We start from the raw sequence: 18,604 nt of genomic DNA, 5'->3' as shown, positions 1-18,604 counted from the left end.
GCCAGAAGCTCTCCCTTTATACACGCACTGTGAAAAAATATAGTTTTAGGGACATCTTCATATACTGCTTTTTAATTTTAACCAAATTCTCAAGCCCCCAATGCTACTGTTTGCTTAGTGTTTTTGTTAGGTTTCTATTGCTGTGATAAAACGCCATGATCATAAAACAACTTGGGGAAGACAGAGTTTGTTTCCACTTAGAATTCTCAGCCCACATTCCATTGCTAAGGGAAGTCAGGGCAGGAACCTGGAGGCAGGAGCTGATGTGGAGGCCATGGAGGGGTGCTGCTTACTGGCTGACTCACCATGACTTGCTGTGCTTGCTTTCTCCTTTCCTTTTCTTTCCCCTTCCTTGGCTTTTTAGACAGGGTTTCTCTATGTAGCCTTGGCTGTCCTGGACTAGCTTTGTAGACCAGGCTGTGAGTTCGAGACAGCCTGCTTCTGCCTCCCAAGTGCTGGGATTATAGAATTGCACTACCTCGCCTGGCTCAGCTTGCTTTCCTAAAGCACCCAGGACTGCCAGCCCAGGGATGGCACCATCCAGAGTGGGCTGGGCTTTCCCACATTCATCACTACTTAAGAAAACTGGGGCAGGGAGCAGCTGGAGAGATGGCTCAATGTTAAGAGCATTGAATGTTCTTCCAAAAGACCTGGGTTCAATTCCCAGCACCCACATGGAAGCTCACAATGTCTGCAACTCTAAGATCTGACACCTTCCCACAGACATACATGTGTGAAGCAGTCAAGACACCAATGCATATAGTTAAAAGTAAATAAATAAAATGACCCCAGGCTTGCTCACAGCCAGTCTTTCCCCCACTGACACACGGTTTCTCTGTGTAGCCCCGGCAGTCCTGAAACTCACCTTATATTTCAGGGTGGTCTTGAGTTCAGAACTCAGAGATCCACCCCCCTCAGCCTCTCGAGTGCTGGAATTAAAGGGGTGCACCACCACCACCACCTTGCCACCGGCCAATCTCACGGAGGCGTGTTCTCAGTTGAGGTTTCCTCTTGCCAAATGACTCCAGCTCTTGTCAAGTTGACATGAAACTAGCCAGGACACTTACTATTTTTCTTTCATTGATTCAATTTTTAAAAACTTATCCTCATTATGAAAAATAAAATAAAAACCAATTATGCTACTGTGGATTTGGTACACCGGCTAAATGTTTTTCTTGTTTGTTTGTTTTTCTTTTCTTTTCTGAGATAGGGTCTTAAAGGACAGGCTGACTCAGACTTGCAATCTTCCTGCTTCCACCTCCCGAGGGCTAGGACTGGAGGCATATACCTACATTTTTTTTTTCTAACACACATTGAACACATTAAATACATTAACACAGCCTACATTTTTTTTCTAACACACATTAAAATAAACTCTTGAACCTAGATATTCATTCATCGCATATTTATCCTATAACTATGTGCACAGGTGTGTGACTGACATATGTGTGTGTGTGTGTGTGTGTGTGTGTGTGTGTGTGTGTTCATTGCAAAGTAGTATGGTGTTATGCAATTAAAAACAACCTGACAGTCATCTTTGGACTGGACTGGGCTGGTTATACAACTGAAAGCAGCAGAGCCTCAAACAAAAATGAGGAAACTCTATTCTGTCTAGGCAGCAGTGCTGAAAAAAGAGAGCAAGGAACAGAACAGGGTTTCAAATCTTAGGTGCTTGGTGGTTACTCTGCCACGTGTGTTTATAGAACCTACCCTCAGGAAGAGCACCACTAAGTTAACAAAACAATTTTCCATGTTCAGGAAATATTTTGCAATGAAAAGAGAAAATTCTTCCATATTTAATTTTTGAGCTCTGTAAATATTTGCTTTGTCCAAAATGAAAATGAATTAAAACAATAGCGCCAGCATTATGGAAGAGATATTTATCTATCCACATAGTAAAATCACCTTGTAAGCTGACAATCGTTTATGTCCCTGCTGGGGAGATGTGTTTCTCTGGTGGTCACAGGACTGGGGTGATGGCCTTTGTATGTACCCTCAAACTCTGCCAGCTGTCTTCAGACAAGATAGCAGATTCAATGATAACACTGAGAAGGAAGTGGAAGGGACTTTGGTTATGGAAGGATCCCCTGCAGAGCACTTACTGATGAACTCCAGCATTGCTGGAGTTGCTCACCGCCCTGAAGCCCAGAGAAGCCATGCCTCAGGGAGAAGGGTGCCTATCTTTGCCAAGGCCATGTCTATGTCTGCTTTGCCAGTTGAGCAGATGAGGAATGGGACGGAATCAGGAGTTCCCTGGGTGGTAGAGTAGAAAGGGATGCAAATACCAGCTGGGTCAGGCTGGGAGCCTTGGATGGCAGAGAACAGCCACAGGTGGCAGAAGAGGATGTGAGAGTTAGAGAGTAGTGCCAGCCTCCTGAGCTGGACCAAAGACAGCTTTCCAGACCCCTGCATGAGTGGCTGAGTCAGCGGGCACTGAACCCAAGACTTGTTTGCATTACTCAGCCTGAGGCTGTCCTCTCAGCGAGCTCACAGGATCCTGATACTAGCCAGGCTTGAAGTTGGCTCACAAAGTAGAGCTTCTTCCAAGGCACTCTTCTTCCTGGGTTTGGGCCTGTTCCCCCTACTTTTCGAATGTTAATCCTTCAGGGTTGTTATTTTCTGACTGTAGACTAGTTGTAGAAAGAAAGAGGAGTCATTGTGGCATTCATCCACCCCTCTCAATTGTCCTTTCTTATCCCTCTCTCATCTTCCCCCCGACCCCTGTCTTCTGTATTCTCAGAATTTGCTCTTTTACTTTTGTACCTTCTCCTCTCTCAGTGGTCACCTCATAAATGGTGTTTCTGGAATGCAGAGCTTTAGACAAGTAGAATCCCACCTGTCCACCGATCACAGCATCCTGGCTTCCAGCATAGTCCTTACCGTGCTCCCATTACTAACGAGGTTTTTAAGGATCACTCTTGCAGGTGTTGCTGGCTCCCAGAATTTAAGAGGTCCATGTTTGATAGCTGGAATGTCTTCATAGCACCTTGCTTTCTTTTTATAGCTTTTTTTTTTTTTTATAATGTGTGTGTGTGATGTACAGAGGGCAGGGGACACATGTACTCTACCCTACAAGTGTGTAGGTCAGAGGACCTGAGGAGTCAGTTATTTCCTTCCACAGCGTAAGTCCTAGGGATCAAGTCTCCAGGCTTAACAGCAGGTGCCTTTATCCACTGAGCCATCTCTCTGGGGACCTAAAGCAGTTTTTTTTTTTTTTGTTTTGTTTTTTGTTTTTTTAACCACCCATGCCACCTCTGTATCTTCAATTCCCTGAGCTACTTGCACCATCTTGGAATCCCCAACACACACACACACACACACACACACATACACACACACACACACACACATACACACACACACACACACACACACACACACACACACTTCCTCTGGCGCTAAGAGACCTTTATACTGTTTTGCGTAATGTTTTTGAAAGCACGGCTCATCCTGGGGTTTGTCTTTCTTTTACTTACCTTGTTCCTTGGTGAGAAGCCATCTGTCATCCATCCTTGGGCCTCTGGCCCCCTCCCCAGGAGTTTCAATTACCTTCCCACTTCTTAGTCTGCAGGATCCTGGGGTAATACATGACTGCGCTGTTTGAGGCTCTCATCTCTCACCAGCAATCGATTGGTTGAAAATCTCATAGCACGAACTCTTGTCTATTTTGTGTGTGTGTTGTGTGTGTTGTGTGTGTGGTATTATTTTTTTCTGGGAGAGGCGTACAACAAAATTGACTGGAACAAGCCTCTGAAATGGACAGTGGCCCACACCTTTAATCCCAGCACTGAGAGGCAGAGGCAGGCAGATCTCTGTGAGTTCCTGGGAAAGCCAAAGTTAAGTTTTAACTTAACTTTAAAAGATCTATGAAATAAAAAATGACTCTAAACTGCAAACCTCTTGCCCGAGGACAGATGCTTCCTGAGATGCTGGAGGCTGTTGTTTATGAGAGATAAAAGCCAGATGTTTTCACTTCCCTCAACAAGTTGGTTTGACCCAGTGTCACCAAGTGCTCTTCATCACATGTAGGTGGGAGTTACAAAGTCAGGGAATTCATTAGGATATATGCTTCCCCCTCATTGGACCTGATAAGAAATATGATAGCCTTATGGGGTTGCCTTTTTTTTTTTTTTAAACAAAGTAACTTATTTCTAAGAGTCTAACACCTGTGAGCAGGCTCCTTGGTGTAGATGGAGATTCAGTGCCTCAGGCCTCAAACTCAAACTCAAACTCAAACTCAAACTCAAACTCAAAGTACTGTGGGTCGAAGTAGTGGATTCGGATGTAACTGTCTTCACCGCTGCTGCTGTAGCTCTTGCCATCAGGATGGAAGGCAACACTGTTGATAGGACCAAAGTGGCCCTTGGCTCTTCTAAATTCTTCCTCCAAAGCCAAATGAAAGAACCTGGCCTCAAACTTGCCAATCCTGGTGGAGGTTTTCGTGACGTCCATGGCTTCCTGACCACAGCCCAGCACCACATGGTCACAGTTGGGAAAGAGGGCAGCCAAGTGGACAGGTCGTTCTGTTCGGAAAGTCTTCTGATGTTTGAGATTTGTGGAGTCAAATCGCTTAGCTGTGTTGTCTTTGGATGCGGTGACAAACATGGTCATGTCTCCAGACAACTGGATGTCATTGATCTGCCAGGAGTGTTCCTTAACATTCACCAACACCTCTCCAGACTTGGCACTATACTGCTTGAGCTAGCCACTATCATGGTCTGCGATGATGCATTCCCCCAGGGGTCCCCAAACGACACTGGTGATCTTGGAATCATTGCAGGGGATCTTCATGTAGGGCTCACTGGTGTTGATCTGCCCTCGATCCCGTAGATCAAAGAAGCTCACGAAACACTGGTACCCCATCTGCTTGTTGGTGGAGAAAACGGTGATGTTGCCTCCAAAGTCAAAGCCACAGGTCCAGAAGGCTGAGTTGGTCTTGAGAAGAGCCAGCCATTTCCCTGTTTCAAGGTCCCAGCTGTTTTCAGCTGATCCAGTAAGGGCACGCTTGGTGTCCCAGCTAGCATCCATATACACCATATACACCACACAGCTCTAGTATGGCCCAGAGAGGCACCCAGCCTCTCGCCATTCAGAGTACCACACATTGACAGTAGGGTCTTTGGCCACAGTGAAGAGGAGGTCTCCTTCGCTGTTGTACTTGATCTACGTGACAGACCACTCATGGCCCTGCAGCAGGAGCAGCTTCATCTTGGTGGTGACGTGAGGAGAGATGGGGTTGTCTTTTTAAGCCTTTGAAAATATTTGTCCCCATTTTCTTGGAACACAAAACGCACCTGGCCAGAGTCTATCATCCTGGTCAATATTTAATTAAAGCTTTCTTTAAATTTGGCTCAAAATTGTGGTAGTAGTTTTATTCTTGCCTGATAGATTAACGTTCAGAGCCAGCCTGATCCACAGAGTGAGTTTCAGGACAGCCTGGGTTACACAGAGAAACCTTGTCTCAAAAGAAAAAAAAAAAAAAAAAGTACAAAAAAGAAAACAGTCATGTGTTTGCCAGGCAGAGTAGCCAGACTTTTGGCTACTTTATTGGGTTCATTTTCCTAGCTTCCTATGCCACCTCTATCCCTTCCAAACTCCGAACACTAGGTAAGAGAAAAAGAAGGTTAGAAGGAAAAAATGGATGTCAATGTCTTTAGACTACTTCCTGCTGATTAGGGCAGTTGAGTTCCTTGGGGCAGGATTGATCTTCATTGTCAAGATATCTCCAACCAGCAATCTAGCAAACAGAAACAGCAGCAGGAGCAGCAAGAGCAGGAGCAGCAAGAGCAGAAGCAGGGGGCAGCAGCAGCCACCTCTCTTGAGGAGGGGGCATTATATACCTTTTCAAGAGTCCCCAGAGTTCCAAGCGTAAACTATCTGCAGCTGGCAAAATCACACCCTCACCAGAGCACCAGACAAATCACAGTCAGCAGCTGTGGACAATCTGAAGCAGCCCCATATCTCACACCTAGTATTAAAAGAAAGCCATTCACATAACATTTATTTTGTTTAAAAAAACAAACAAACAAACAAACATAAAACAAAATTCTTACTACCAGGCTGTGGTGGCATATTCAGGAGGCAGAGACAGGCAGAGCTCTGTGAATTCGAGGCCAGCCAGATCTACAGAGTTCTAGGACAGTCAGGGCTACAAAGAAAAACACTGTATCAAAACCAAAATAAAAACCAAGCTTGCTGGAAAGCTGAATACAATATAAAGGTGTGGGCTTAGACTGGAATTCTGATGGGCCTCAGGAAAGGCTGAACTTAGGTGCCGTCTCAGTGCACTGTCTCTGCCATCTCTGACCCCTGCTTTGTTCTCTCTCTACAGACTGGCTTCCATGGCCTCAGGGAGGGCAGAGCATGGCAGAACTACAGCTCCCCTCTCTCAAACCTAAATTCTGATTCCTGAGAGCTAGAACTTCACAGACCTAGCTTGTATGTCCATCGTATTCCAACCAGCTGGAAATGCTGTGGTCCAAAAGTACCCATGAGCCACCCTCTTGTTATGGTCTAGACAACAGAACCTAGAAAAGGAGGAGAGAAAACCTACCCAGATGGTCATCTACGCTTCATTTTTTTCGCCATTCATTGGCAGACACCCTCAGAACATTCACACACGTTTAGTTGTTACATCAGAGGACTCTGAAGAGAATCTTAGAGATACCTATCTTACTAAATATGGAATCTGCTAGGTTCCAGACTTAGGACAAACAGCTAAGGTGCCTGTTAAACATGTCAAGTCGGACCTGGCCACTAGGTTCTCCCTGCAATCCCTCAGCTTCTACAGGTTCAGAGCCCACCTGGCCGGCATACCCTGCTGTTCTGTGTCCAGCGGGAGCCAGGGCTTTGTCAGGCACTCTCCCCAGAAGTTCCGGCCCTGCCAAGCAGGAAACCAGAAATGTATGCTTTGGGCAGAAAAGGGTAAACCATGGAATTAAAGAAGCACAGAGCTCCAAAAACCAAGCCAGGGAGCAACAGCGGCCTGGCCTGAGCTGGGTGGGTGGGTGGGTGGCTGCTTCGAAAAACCAAAAAGATTTAAAAAAAAAGGAAGAATACCTATCAAGACCCTGTCTTAAAAGTCTTCAGGAAAAAAAAAAAAAAAAAAAAAAAAAAGCTATTTTATTGTGAGAATCCACTTAGCAGATTCTAGGTCCCAGCTTGTTTGTTTGTTTGTTTGTTTGGTTGGTTTTTTGAGGCCCAGTTTCCCATTATAACAGCCCTGGCTGTCCTGGATTCACTCTGTAGACCAGGCTGGTCTTGAACTCACAGAGATCCACCTGCCTCTGCCTCCCAAAAGCCGGGATTAAAGGCATGCACCACAGTGCCCAGCCCAATTGTTTACTCAATCAAGTATTCATTTACTTATTCAACAGATTTTTACTAAGTACTCCTAGGAAGATATAAGACGTTGTTTAAAGTGTACAGAGTTAAAAAAAAAAAATTCCCAGTCTCTTGTGTGCTTAATATGAGGATTCTTTGAAAGAATAAGCATGGCTTAGGTACCCATTGTGATTAAAATGATAAGCTAACCAAATAAAACGACTTTGATGATTTTAAAAGCTCTATGCATGGCATTAATATTTAACACAAATTTAATAAACAAATGACAGAATTGAAAGATACAATGGAAAACCAGATGAACCAGACCTGGATCCTGCACTCGTGAAGCATATGGTTTAGACGGGAGACCAACATAGGGATAAAGAACATCTCCTGTAGTTGCACTTGGAACTCTGCAAGTGTGTGGTGGCACATGCACGCTTACACACTTACAGAGACACAGGATAAATAAGTAAATGTTAAAATCCAGGTATGGTAGCTCATGCCTTTATCCTAGCACTTGGGAGGCAAAGGCAGGAGAATCACTACAAATCCCAGGCTAGTGGAGCTGTGTAGCAAAACTTTGTTTCAACGCAACAAAACTCAGCATTTGTGCCTGAACCAATCAGAACACTCTCCTTGGGGTAGTATGGAAGATGTGACTTAAGACTCACACTGGCTCAGGAGACAGGTACCTGAACAGAACGTGGGTTCTGACATAAGGATGCTTAGGAAGGAAGAGAGGCTGAAAGGCCATTGGCTAACAGTGGGAAGCATTGATGAAACAAACTGTCTTTCTACACTGGGGACATAATTATAAATGGACCTACAGGTGATCAGAGGAAACCATGTGCTGTGACAGAGCAGGGGGATCACAGTCAGGGGTCACAGGGGTCAGCTGGTGAAGTGAAAGATTCCTAAGAAGCAGCAGGGCTGGGTGGGGGACACTGGAGCAAAGGGAATAGCCCTTGCAGCTGGGACACAGTGAGGGATGGGGATCTTGGAGTGAGGGGAGGACCACAAGGCAGGGCCTGCCTGTCCTATGAGAAGTCTGGAAAGTGCTTCAGAAATGTGGTGTGACCTGGTGTGGGGTGGGTTTCAGGAAGAGTGAAAGCTGCATAGAGAAGGGAGTGGGCTCTAGTCAGGAATGGTCAGGGGACTATGTTAACTTGGCGTTTATAAGGGAAGTTTTGTTTTCTTTAAAAATTCAGTTCTGTTATGTAAATGTTTTTGTTTTAATCCCTAGTGTAGCCTTTTAGTTTGGCCTTTTTAGTTTGTCCATAGCTGATAACTGCCTCCTGCAGTTCAGGGTCTTTGCCAGCTGGTAACGGCCTGCCCTTAGGCAGCACAGACAGGGTCGTGGTCTAGGACTCTGAGGATAGAAATATGAGAGCCCAGAAAGAGAAGATGTGGCGTGTAGCAGGTGGCAGACAGAGAAATATTTTATAGGTTCCCTTTACTTACTGCATGGGTAAACTCAAAGTTAACAAAAAAAAAAAAAAAAAAAAAAAAAAAAAAAAAAAAAAGACAATAACAACAGCCAAAACAAAACAAACTTTTCTGAGGGAAACCGAGGTAGAGTGTCTAAAGGATGAAATCTACTGAAGGCCGGACTTCTTGGTGGGTGGAGCCCACGCTGATGAGGGCCAAATGCATGAGTATTTCTAAGTCTTGTTTTGCAGCACCCGAAGGAACTCAACTTACAACAGGGGTTGTAAGATGGAAGACAGGAGGTTGAAAAGAGGAACGAATGTGTCATTGCATAGACTCACCTTATCTTTGCCAGGCCTTCCTGGTGGTCTCCTAGGCTTCCAGACTCACCCATGCAGTCTCCATCCTGTGTCCTTCCCTCTGAGACAGCCCTCTCCACACTCTAGATTACAGAGGGAATGTTCTCCCTTTGTCTCATCTCCTCCTAAATACTGACCATATTTCCTCTCCTTCTGGAAAGTGCTTCCATCTGTCGGTATAGCCTCCAAAGAATCCATCGGCCCTAAACAGCCAGGAGAAGTAAAGGGTCTTGCACTGCCTCTTCCCACTAACCTTCTCTCTCCTACCTAGGGTTGGGGGTGTGGTGGAAAGGAGAGGCTTTAAGGAACCCCAGATAAAACAGAGTTTTAAAAAAGAACACAACAGGAGCTGATGATGTGTGGTGTGACAGGGACAGAAGAAAGTGATCATAACTGAGCCAGGCCAGATTGCTGATATCCTGAGGACAGAAAGGTGGGTTATCCTCAAACCCAGATTCTGCCAGGAGGTTTGAGGTCTGTGCCAGGGTGAAGACACAAGAGCATAGATAACCCCATGGGTGGAGAATGGTTGTTATACGGGAGGTGACGGCTGATGATGAAGGTGTTGGGAAAGAAGACAAGATGGCGGGTTGCAGCCTGCAGGCCTGATTTCAGGGCAACTGGCAGTTCACTTGGTTATCCTGAGAAATCACTGTGGTGGTCAAGTTCTGATCATCCACTGGGCAGAACTGTAGGTGTGGTAGTTGCTTGTGGGTCATTTCCCATCATGCATGCTGGGCAAGAGATCTAGCATTGAAGTACTCTGTTTTTATATTGAAACAGGATCTTTCTGGATTGAATTGGGGCTCCTTCTGTCTCAGCATTCCAAATAGCTAGGGTGGCGGGCCTTTGCCACCAGGCCAGGCACTTCTTAAGAGTTAGTGCCAAGGATCTGAGATTAAACAGCAGTGAACCAAGTTTCAAGGGACCCAAGAACTAAGCAGACAGAGAGGAAATATGGTCAGTATTTAGGAGGAGATGAGACAAAGGGAGAACATTCCCTCTGTAATCTAGAGTGTGGAGAGGGCTGTCTCAGAGGGAAGGACACAGGATGGAGACTGCATGGGTGAGTCTGGAAGCCTAGGAGACCACCAGGAAGGCCTGGCAAAGATAAGGTGAGTCTATGCAATGACACATTCGTTCCTCTTTTCAACCTCCTGTCTTCCATCTTACAACCCCTGTTGTAAGTTGAGTTCCTTCGGGTGCTGCAAAACAAGACTTAGAAATACTCATGCATCTGGCCCTCACCCACCAAGAAGTCTGGCCTTCAGCAGATTTCGTCGTTTAGACACTCTACCTCGGTTTCCCTCAGAAAAGTTTGTTTTGTTTTGGCTGTTGTTATTGTCTTTTTTCCTTTGTGTGTGTGTTAACTTTGAGTTTGCCCATGCAGTAAGTAAAGGAACCCTAAATCTGTATTTACAGAGACTAGTGAACGCCTTAGTAGTCACTGTAGGAGCCATGTCTTCAGCTCTCACAGGCAGATGGGGAGATGATAATTGCAAGAAACTGGGCCTTTCTGAATTCCCTTAAAGTTGTCTCAGACCTGGATGGACACTGGGGACTCCCCATCCTGCCTCAGAAATGGGTAGCATGTTTATTTCCCGGCCAAGATTTAAAAATAAAACCACAACAGCTAGAGTAGTGGCGGCGCAACTGTAACTCCAGAATTTGGGAGTCTGAGGCCAGAACACTGGGAGTTCAGGCCAGCCTCGGTTACACCCATAGGCCACAAACAAGTGTGTTAACAGTCTGAGACCCAGAGGGAAAGGGTCAAGTACAGGGGTGTGCCTAGGCCTGCTGAGGTCCCTCTGACCTGAAACTGTTACAGAAGGCGTGGGTAGCAGAGACGAACAAAGGGTGTCCAGGACCGAGCAGAAGCACTTAAAGGAACTTACTGACCCATGGCAGACAGCCTCTGATGTACTTCCCCTTTCCCCAACCCCTCTTCTCTTTCCTTTTCTCTCTCATGCTGGCTGTGCGTCAGTTCCTGAAAGGTGGGGAAACTTCCTGACGCTATGAAGCTGCCCAAAGGGAGGCTAGACCCCATTCCGGAGCCTGCCGCGCCCCGCCCTGCAGCTCTGCGGAGAGCCGCTCTGAGCTTCTCTCCTGCCTCCTGGTAAGCACCTGACCATGTCCCTGGCCGAGGCCATCAGACTCTGGAATGAAGGGGTGCTGGCAGCTGACAAGAAGGACTGGAAGGGCGCTCTGGAGGCCTTCAGCGAGGTGCAGGACCCCCACTCGAGGATTTGCTTTAACATAGGTTGCATGCACGCCATCCTGGAAAATATGCCGGCAGCGGAGCAGGTGAGTGTGGGGCCCCGTAATTACAGCCTTTCCGCCCCCTGGAAACCGCACCTCCCTGAGCCTTCAAAGAACAAAAGCCCCAGAGGCCCCATCTAACAAAGCTCCCGGGGCAGGTTCTCCCAGCCACGCATGGGTGGGGCTCTGCTCTTTACAAGAACTCCAGGTTACCCAACATCATCTTCTAACCCTCTTGTGAAGACGTCTACACTTCTGTTTTCTTTTACAACGCATCCTGGATACAGGCTTTCTCTGTCTTACCTTTGCACCCAGTTGGAAAGTGCCTCTTACAGCTTCCAGGAATTTAAAATCCCTGGCTATGTAGACCAGGCTGGCTTTGAACTCAGTGGAGTTCTGACTGCCTCTGCCTCCCAAGTGCTGGTCCACATGACCACCAGGTCTCTTTATATACTGATTGATTGATTGATTGATTGATTGATTGATTGTGTGTGTGTGTGTGTGTGACTTTTATGTGGGTGGATACATATGCCATGGTGCACGCGTGATGGTCAAAGGACAACTTTGTGGAACTCTGTCTTTGCATTCTTTCCATCTTTACCTGGGTTCCAATGATCGACTCCAAATCTCCAGCATTTCACAGCAAGTGTCTTTACCTGCTGAACCACCTGAGGAACCTCAGGAGCCGTCCACTCTGGGTTTTGTTTTGTTTTGTTAAAGTAGTGTCTCTTGTTAGCCTAGAACTTGCCTATTAGGCTAGGCTGGCGGCGATCCTGTCTCCATCTCCCAGCATCGAGACTTCAAAGGTTGTGGCCCCGTACTTTGAGGTCACACTCAGGTTGTCATGCTTGTGAGGCAAGCATCTTACCTACTTAACCAATTCCTGGTCCTCCACCACCTCTAAGATCCAGTTCACATCCCCCCCCCCCCAGCTGCAGGTGACAGGAAGAGAGACTGGGTGTGCTCAGGTGCGCTCCTGTCAGCAAGCAGGTGGGACAGAGCATGGGCTGGCCCAGCCTCTGCCTGTGGGGGGGGGGACTACCCCCTCCACCTCCCCTCAGGGACAGCTGCTTCCTTAGAGCTGTGGAGACCAGCACATTGTGGAGTCAGGAGCCAGCTCTCCTGGATAAAGCTCTTACCACGGGCACTGCGTGTGCATATCTTGGCCTGGACCTGGGACTCTGGGCCAGGCTGTGCCAAAGGCCACCTCACACACTCAGATCATTGGCTTCTACCCTTACGGATCAAGACTTTTCTTCTGTTGCTGGTGCTCTCATTCCCTCTGCCCTTGTTTTCTGGTTTGATCCAATGTTAACAATATTATCTATGTATTCTTATTTGTTATTATTTTAGTGATATAAATACTTACACAATAACTTAATATTGAGCAAATACAACATGTATTTTAACTGTATCTCATTTTATTTTTGTTATTATATTTAATGTGAGTGGGCGTTTTCACAGTATGTATGTTTTGATGCCACGTGAGTATCTGATTCTCAAAGAGGCTAGATTCTCAGGGGCCCTAGAACTAGAATTACAGACAGTTTTGCGCCACCATGTGGGTTCTGGGAATTGAACGTAGGTGAAGAGCAGGAAGCACTCTTATCTGCTGAGCCATCTCTCCAGCCCCATTACTTATTTTACAGAGGAAAACACTGAGGTCCAGGGAGATTAGGTAATTTGCCACAGGCTACAGGAAGAGGAAATAACACCCGGGGCATTTGGGGCATTTCAGTTCCCGCAGGTCCCCTCTCCTCCCCTCCCAGCCGATTTTGTCACCTTGAGTTGCTGAATCATTCCGACACACCTGCTTGCTACTCTCTCTGGCTGCTCTTACACTTCCTCTCTGCCTGGCTCAGTGGCCATGTATGCACCCGTCTCCCTGCAGGCCTTCACCAGAAGCATCAACAGAGACAAACACTTGGCAGTGGCCTACTTCCAGCGGGGAATGCTGTACCACAGCATGGAGAAGTAAGTGATCCAGGGCTACCCACGCTGTGGGAGTGTGACGGCATGCCTGATGGCTCTTTGTGTTAGCAGACCTAGTGTTCAGTAAGTACCCTCCAGCTTCTGTGGACAAGAAGGCTGGCTAGCTTCTTCTGAGCCGTTATGCAAGAAATAGCATGCAGGAGGCTTTTCTAGGGGAAAGGAGGCGAGCCTGACCTCATTGTAAGTCATCTGGGGCACAACCACAAAGAGCCTAGAAACTACCACTGGCTGCTTATTTAGCTGCTGGTCCTCCCACCAGCGTCCCTAATGAGGACACCCAGTGTGTCTCTCTGTGAGGGACTGAGCAGTCCAACAGCAAGAGTCATCATGAAATCAAATCAACCCTGGCTTCATCCCTGCTGAACGTGTTTGCCGAACCCAGTTTAAACCATTGGATGGGGGTTGGGAGGATGACCCTACCACAAAGAATAAGAATACAGGCTGTTAGCAGCATATGTGTAAGTTAATATAATCAAATAACATATATTATATATTACAGACAAATAATATATGTGTATAAGTTCACAGTTGACGGCAAATTTTAAAGAATGTTTTTCAAAACATCATGTCAGTTCAAAGCCATTTTTTGCAGACTAGAAGGGCATTGGCCAGTGTGTCATTCTAGTTCTTTCTGGATGTTGGAATGATAGTGAAGTCCCTTTCCCTCCATCACATTGTCTATGTTTTGGGTTATCTACAGTCAATAAAACAATAAAAAGACCAAAAAAAAAAAATACAGAATGAATGTTAACCTCAACCTCTTCTCCTCTTAAATGTCCAAAGAACAAGTATATGCATAAAAAAATTCAAAATGTGAATTTCAGATATTTTGGGCAAAAGTCAGACAGCAAACTGACTGAGGAAAGTGTCCATCTGTATGCACAAATTCTAGGGAAAAGGGAACTGGCTGAGAGGAAGGAAGACCTTTCCAACAGTGAAACTGGTCAAGCTTGGTGTGGCCAGGTTTCAGGGCATGGAAGGGAACTGGGGAGACAGAGGATGCCCTGAGTGGGCGGAGCTGGATGATGAACTCCTGGAAGTTTAAGTCCCTCTAAATATGAATAAAGAGAACAAGACTGGCGCCTGGGGAGTCATTTTGGAAATGACAACAGTTGTCCTCGTGACAAATGGGGATCTGAACCAGGGCGGCAGCAGTGAAAAGGACAAGAAGTGGGTTTCCAAGTTGGTCACTCTCACAGGGTATGGAGCCGGCACATTCTGAGAGACCCTGTCACACAGGCAGTAGTTGGCTGCTTACAGCTGGAGTTGAGTACTTTGAGACAGGGTGGACTCTTAAAGATCTCAAATGGATTTCCACGTGCAAGTCCCCCTGAAACCACTACCTAGAGATCAACAACAACAAAAAAAGGAGACAGTTTGGGCTTGAGAATATGCCAGACTTAATATTTTCCTCACTGGAGAGTTGTACAACTAAAATCTAAATCTGGTGGATTGTCTTCCTCAGATTTAACAATTATCATTTGGTCCTGCATTCTCTTTCTGGATTTCCCCCACTCTTTCTTTCATCTTTCTTTCCTCCACTCAACCTCTCCTTCTCTGTCTGCTTTTGAGACAGGGTTCTATGTAGTAAAGGCTGTTAGCTGAGGATGACCTTGAATTCCTGCTCCTCCTGCCTCCAATCCCCACGTGCCTGGGCTGTAGGTGTAAGCCACCATGTCTGGCTTTTTCAGTTCTAGATTTTTTTTTTTTCCTAAGTCAATAAAAATCTTAGCCTTACAGTCTCTGGAACTTCCAGATATTTCCATGTAGAAATTCCTTCTGGAAGCCTGTCCCCCTTTTTCTCTTGTCTCTTTATCATAGGGTATTAGAGAGAAGTAGAAGGAAGACCCTCAGTTTCTCTTTGGATAGTAAATAGTTTGGGGTGAGCTGGACTGAGTTGTGGTTTGCCTCTGTCCATATTCTATGCTTCTAGAGAAGATACTGGATTCTGGAGGATGGGGTGGGAAGAGAATGCACATTGTCTGTAGAGGCAGCCACCTCCTCCTCTCCCCTCCCCAGACGGTCTCTGTGTCTGTGGCTTTTCTTTCAATAAGCCTTTCATTTTACACTCACTCAATCAGGTAACTGAGCACAACTGCAGAGAACCTTTGACGTTCCCTGAGCACTAGTGGTTGCTCCTAGCAACAGCTAAGTACTCAACTTTACAGGCAGGCGACACCCCCAGATTAAAGCCTTCCAAAGTGGCCCTGGGGCCAGAACTTCCTGAATTTTGCTCATTTGGCTGCCCAGTGGTTTCCCAGGATCCACTTGTCTCTGCCATCCCAGAGCTGGGATTACAGGTACATACTGTCATGCTTGGCTTTCTTTCTTTCTTTTTTTTTTTTTTTAAGATTATTTTATATGTAAAAGGACCAGAGCCGGCATAGAACACACCAAGATCAAATTCTCAGCACAAAGGAGGTGTGTTCAGCACAAAGGAGATGTATTTGTCCCAGAGGGCTAAAGATCAGGGAATAAGAGACAAAGACGAGACAGAGGGTGAGGGAGAAGGGAAAAGAAACAAGGGGGGAGGGGAGGAGATTTATCCCAGAGGGACAAAGGACTGCCTTTGATAGAGAGGAGACCCATAGGTAAGTGACAGTTTATAAAGGGAAAAGGGGAAACCCCGTATTGGGATTAGTTGGTTAATTTTGTTTGGGCATATTAATTAGGGTAGTCAAAAGGGAGCTTCTGATTGTTGGACTTCAATCCTTTGATAGCTGGACCTTGGTGGTCAGCCTCAGGAGGAGGAGGAAGTGGTCAAATAAGGAGATAGACCTTGGGGGCTAGCTTTGGGAATGTATCTGATGGTTTTTTAGCAAGAGGAAAAAGGTTAAAAGGCAAAACCTGTGGGAGCCATGTTTGCCATGCTCAGGCCTGCTAGAGCCCTGTGTCTAAGTGTTTTGTCTGCGCGTATGTACATGCGCCATGTGCATGCCTGGTGCCCACAGAGTCCAGGGCCTGTATCTGCACACCTGGAACAGAAGTTATGGATGGTTCTGAGCCACCATATAAGTGCTTGTACCAAAACCCCAGCCCTCAGCAAGAGCAGCCAGCGCTCTTCTTAACCATGGAGCCGTCCCTCCAGCCACAGTGCTTGGCTTTTTTCTGAGTCCTTGAGATCTGAAAATTGAGAAATAAATGCTTTACAACTGTGCTGCCTCCCCAGAGCCCTTTTTTTCTTTTCTGTTTACTAAGTCGCTAGTTTGTGATAGCCTTTCTGCAGCTGAAGCTGGCCTTGACTTCCCACCTTCACCTCCCAAGCACTGGGATTATTGGTGTGCACTATGCCTGGTTCTTCTGGAGTTTCTTTTCTTTTTAAATTTATTTGTTTGATTCTGTGTGCATTTATGTCTGTGCCCTAGGAGGCCAGATGAGGGCTCAGATCCCCTGGAACTGAAGGTATGGACAGTTGTAACCTGCCATTCGGGTGCTGGAAATCTGAACCCAGGTCCTCTGAAAGAGGAGCCAGTGCTGCACTTAACAGCTGAACCACCTCACCAGCCTCCTGGAGTTTCTTAAACACGTTGGTGTGAATTCCACACAAAGTATGTGGCCCATGCTGCAGCATCTCACCAATTCTCTAGCACTCCTAAAGGGATTTTTTTTTAAATTTACTATATATAAGATTTTATTTTTATTTACTATATATACAATGTTCTGCTGCATGTGTGCCTGCACGCCAGAAGAGGGCACCAGATCTCATTACAGATGCTTGGGAGCCACCATGTGGTTGCTGGGAATTGAACTCAGGACCTCTGGAAGAGCAGCCAGTGCTCTTAAACTCTGAGCCACCTTGCCAGCCCCCAGGGATGTTTTAACAGTCTAAGAAAGTGTGAGCTGGGTGTGGTGGCTCACACCTTTAATCCCAGCACTCAGGGAGGCAGAGGCAGGCTGATCTTTGAGGCCAGCCTGTTCTACAAAGTGAGTCCAGGACAGCCAGAGCTACACACGAAGGAGAAGAAGAAGGAGAAGAAGAAAAGGGAGAAGGGAGAAGGGAAAGAAGCTGCCCTAGGTCACTCGATTTATAACATAAACTGGGTACAATCCAGCATTCAAGAGGTAGAGGCAGGAGGATCCGGAGTTCAAGGTCATCCCTTGAACTCAGTACAGTTTCTGAGAAACTCAGTACATCTGTACTGAGTTCAAGAGAAACCTGTGATACATAAGACCCTATTTCAAAAACAAAACCAACCAACTAACCAACCAAACAAAAAAAACCAACAGCAACAAATGGACTTTAGCAGGGTTAACTCCACCCAGCTTTCTCCACACAAAAGGAACACTCTGGTTAACACTGGGTTTTTTGTTTGTTTGTTTGGTTGGTTAGTTGGTTGGTTAGTTTCCACACTGTAGACATCCTGATGAGACAGAGAATTGCGTGGAGGATGCTGCTGAGACCCTACAGTGCCAGGTAGACTCAGGGCATCTCTACAGCTAAAAACCACCTGCTCAGCCAGCTCAGCAGGGAGCAAGGCAGGTGGGTGAGTTAGTGAGCTGAAGACACTGAATGTACATCAGCTGAGAGTTTCCCTGCTCCCAAACAGGCGGTGGGACACAGTGGAAACTGCATCTGCGCCTCCACCTGCCTTCTTGCTTCGGGGAAACAGCTAGCCACACACGGCCCGTGCGGTTACAGACGGGGATCCAGGAAACCTGCCTTCTTGTTCTTTCCAGGATGGCCTCAGAGATGTGTGGGAGTAACTTCTCTCTCTTTCCCAGCGTGTGGCGAGGAGGCAAAAGGCCACAAAACCAGGAGACAAACGAGACCCAACAGAAGATTTAGGGGAAGGCTGTGGGCAAGAGGAGGGTGCCCACAGCGGTAGCTGTGCCAGGCAGATCTGACTTTGAGTGAGGGTGGTGAGGACTGCTTTGAACCTGTCCTGAGAAGCAGGGTGGGTCGGTGTGGTCCTGCTTGGAGATCGCCAGTGAGAGTGAGAGCTGTGTTTGAAGGCCACACAAAGGCCACCTGAACAGTGGGAACTGTATAAAGGCCCACAGAGAAGAAATCTTCATTGTTGTCGTAGACTGAGGGTCCCCCCAAGCTGTACTGGGTAGCCCATGTGTGCAACATCACACCTAGTCTATAGAATCCTTGGTGTCAGGATTGGTCAAAGTGCAGAATTATCAAACAGAACAGGAGTGCTTCTTCAGGCGGGATGGAAGGAGGATAGAGAAGCACAGAGACGCATGTTCTGCTTTCCTTCTTCCATGACCTGGATGGACTAGCTTACTCCTCC

General features: G+C 46.6%; 1 protein-coding gene and 1 pseudogene across 1 annotated transcript in view; one reads left to right on the top strand and one right to left on the bottom strand.

Annotated features, from left to right (window-relative positions):
* Window positions 1-1,611: 1,611 nt before the first annotated feature.
* On the bottom strand, window positions 1,612-5,208 carry LOC129689273 (eukaryotic translation initiation factor 3 subunit I-like; annotated as a pseudogene).
* Window positions 5,209-11,160: 5,952 nt separating this feature from the next.
* The window catches only part of Ncf2 (neutrophil cytosolic factor 2), a 32,024-nt gene continuing 24,580 nt past the window's right edge, over window positions 11,161-18,604 (top strand). Inside the window, exons 1-2 of the mRNA XM_055624447.1 lie at window positions 11,161-11,417; window positions 13,264-13,346. Of these exons, the coding sequence (XP_055480422.1) occupies window positions 11,244-11,417; window positions 13,264-13,346 (257 nt within the window). The 5' untranslated portion in view covers window positions 11,161-11,243. The remainder of the gene's footprint in view (window positions 11,418-13,263; window positions 13,347-18,604) is intronic.

The sequence above is a fragment of the Psammomys obesus genome, unplaced genomic scaffold (assembly GCF_907164565.1).
Source record: "Psammomys obesus unplaced genomic scaffold, mPsaObe1.curated_primary_1811, whole genome shotgun sequence".
NCBI classification, from domain to species: Eukaryota; Metazoa; Chordata; class Mammalia; order Rodentia; family Muridae; genus Psammomys; species Psammomys obesus.
Note: the sequence above shows the minus strand (reverse complement) of the source record. Positions and strands in the feature narration are given on the sequence as shown.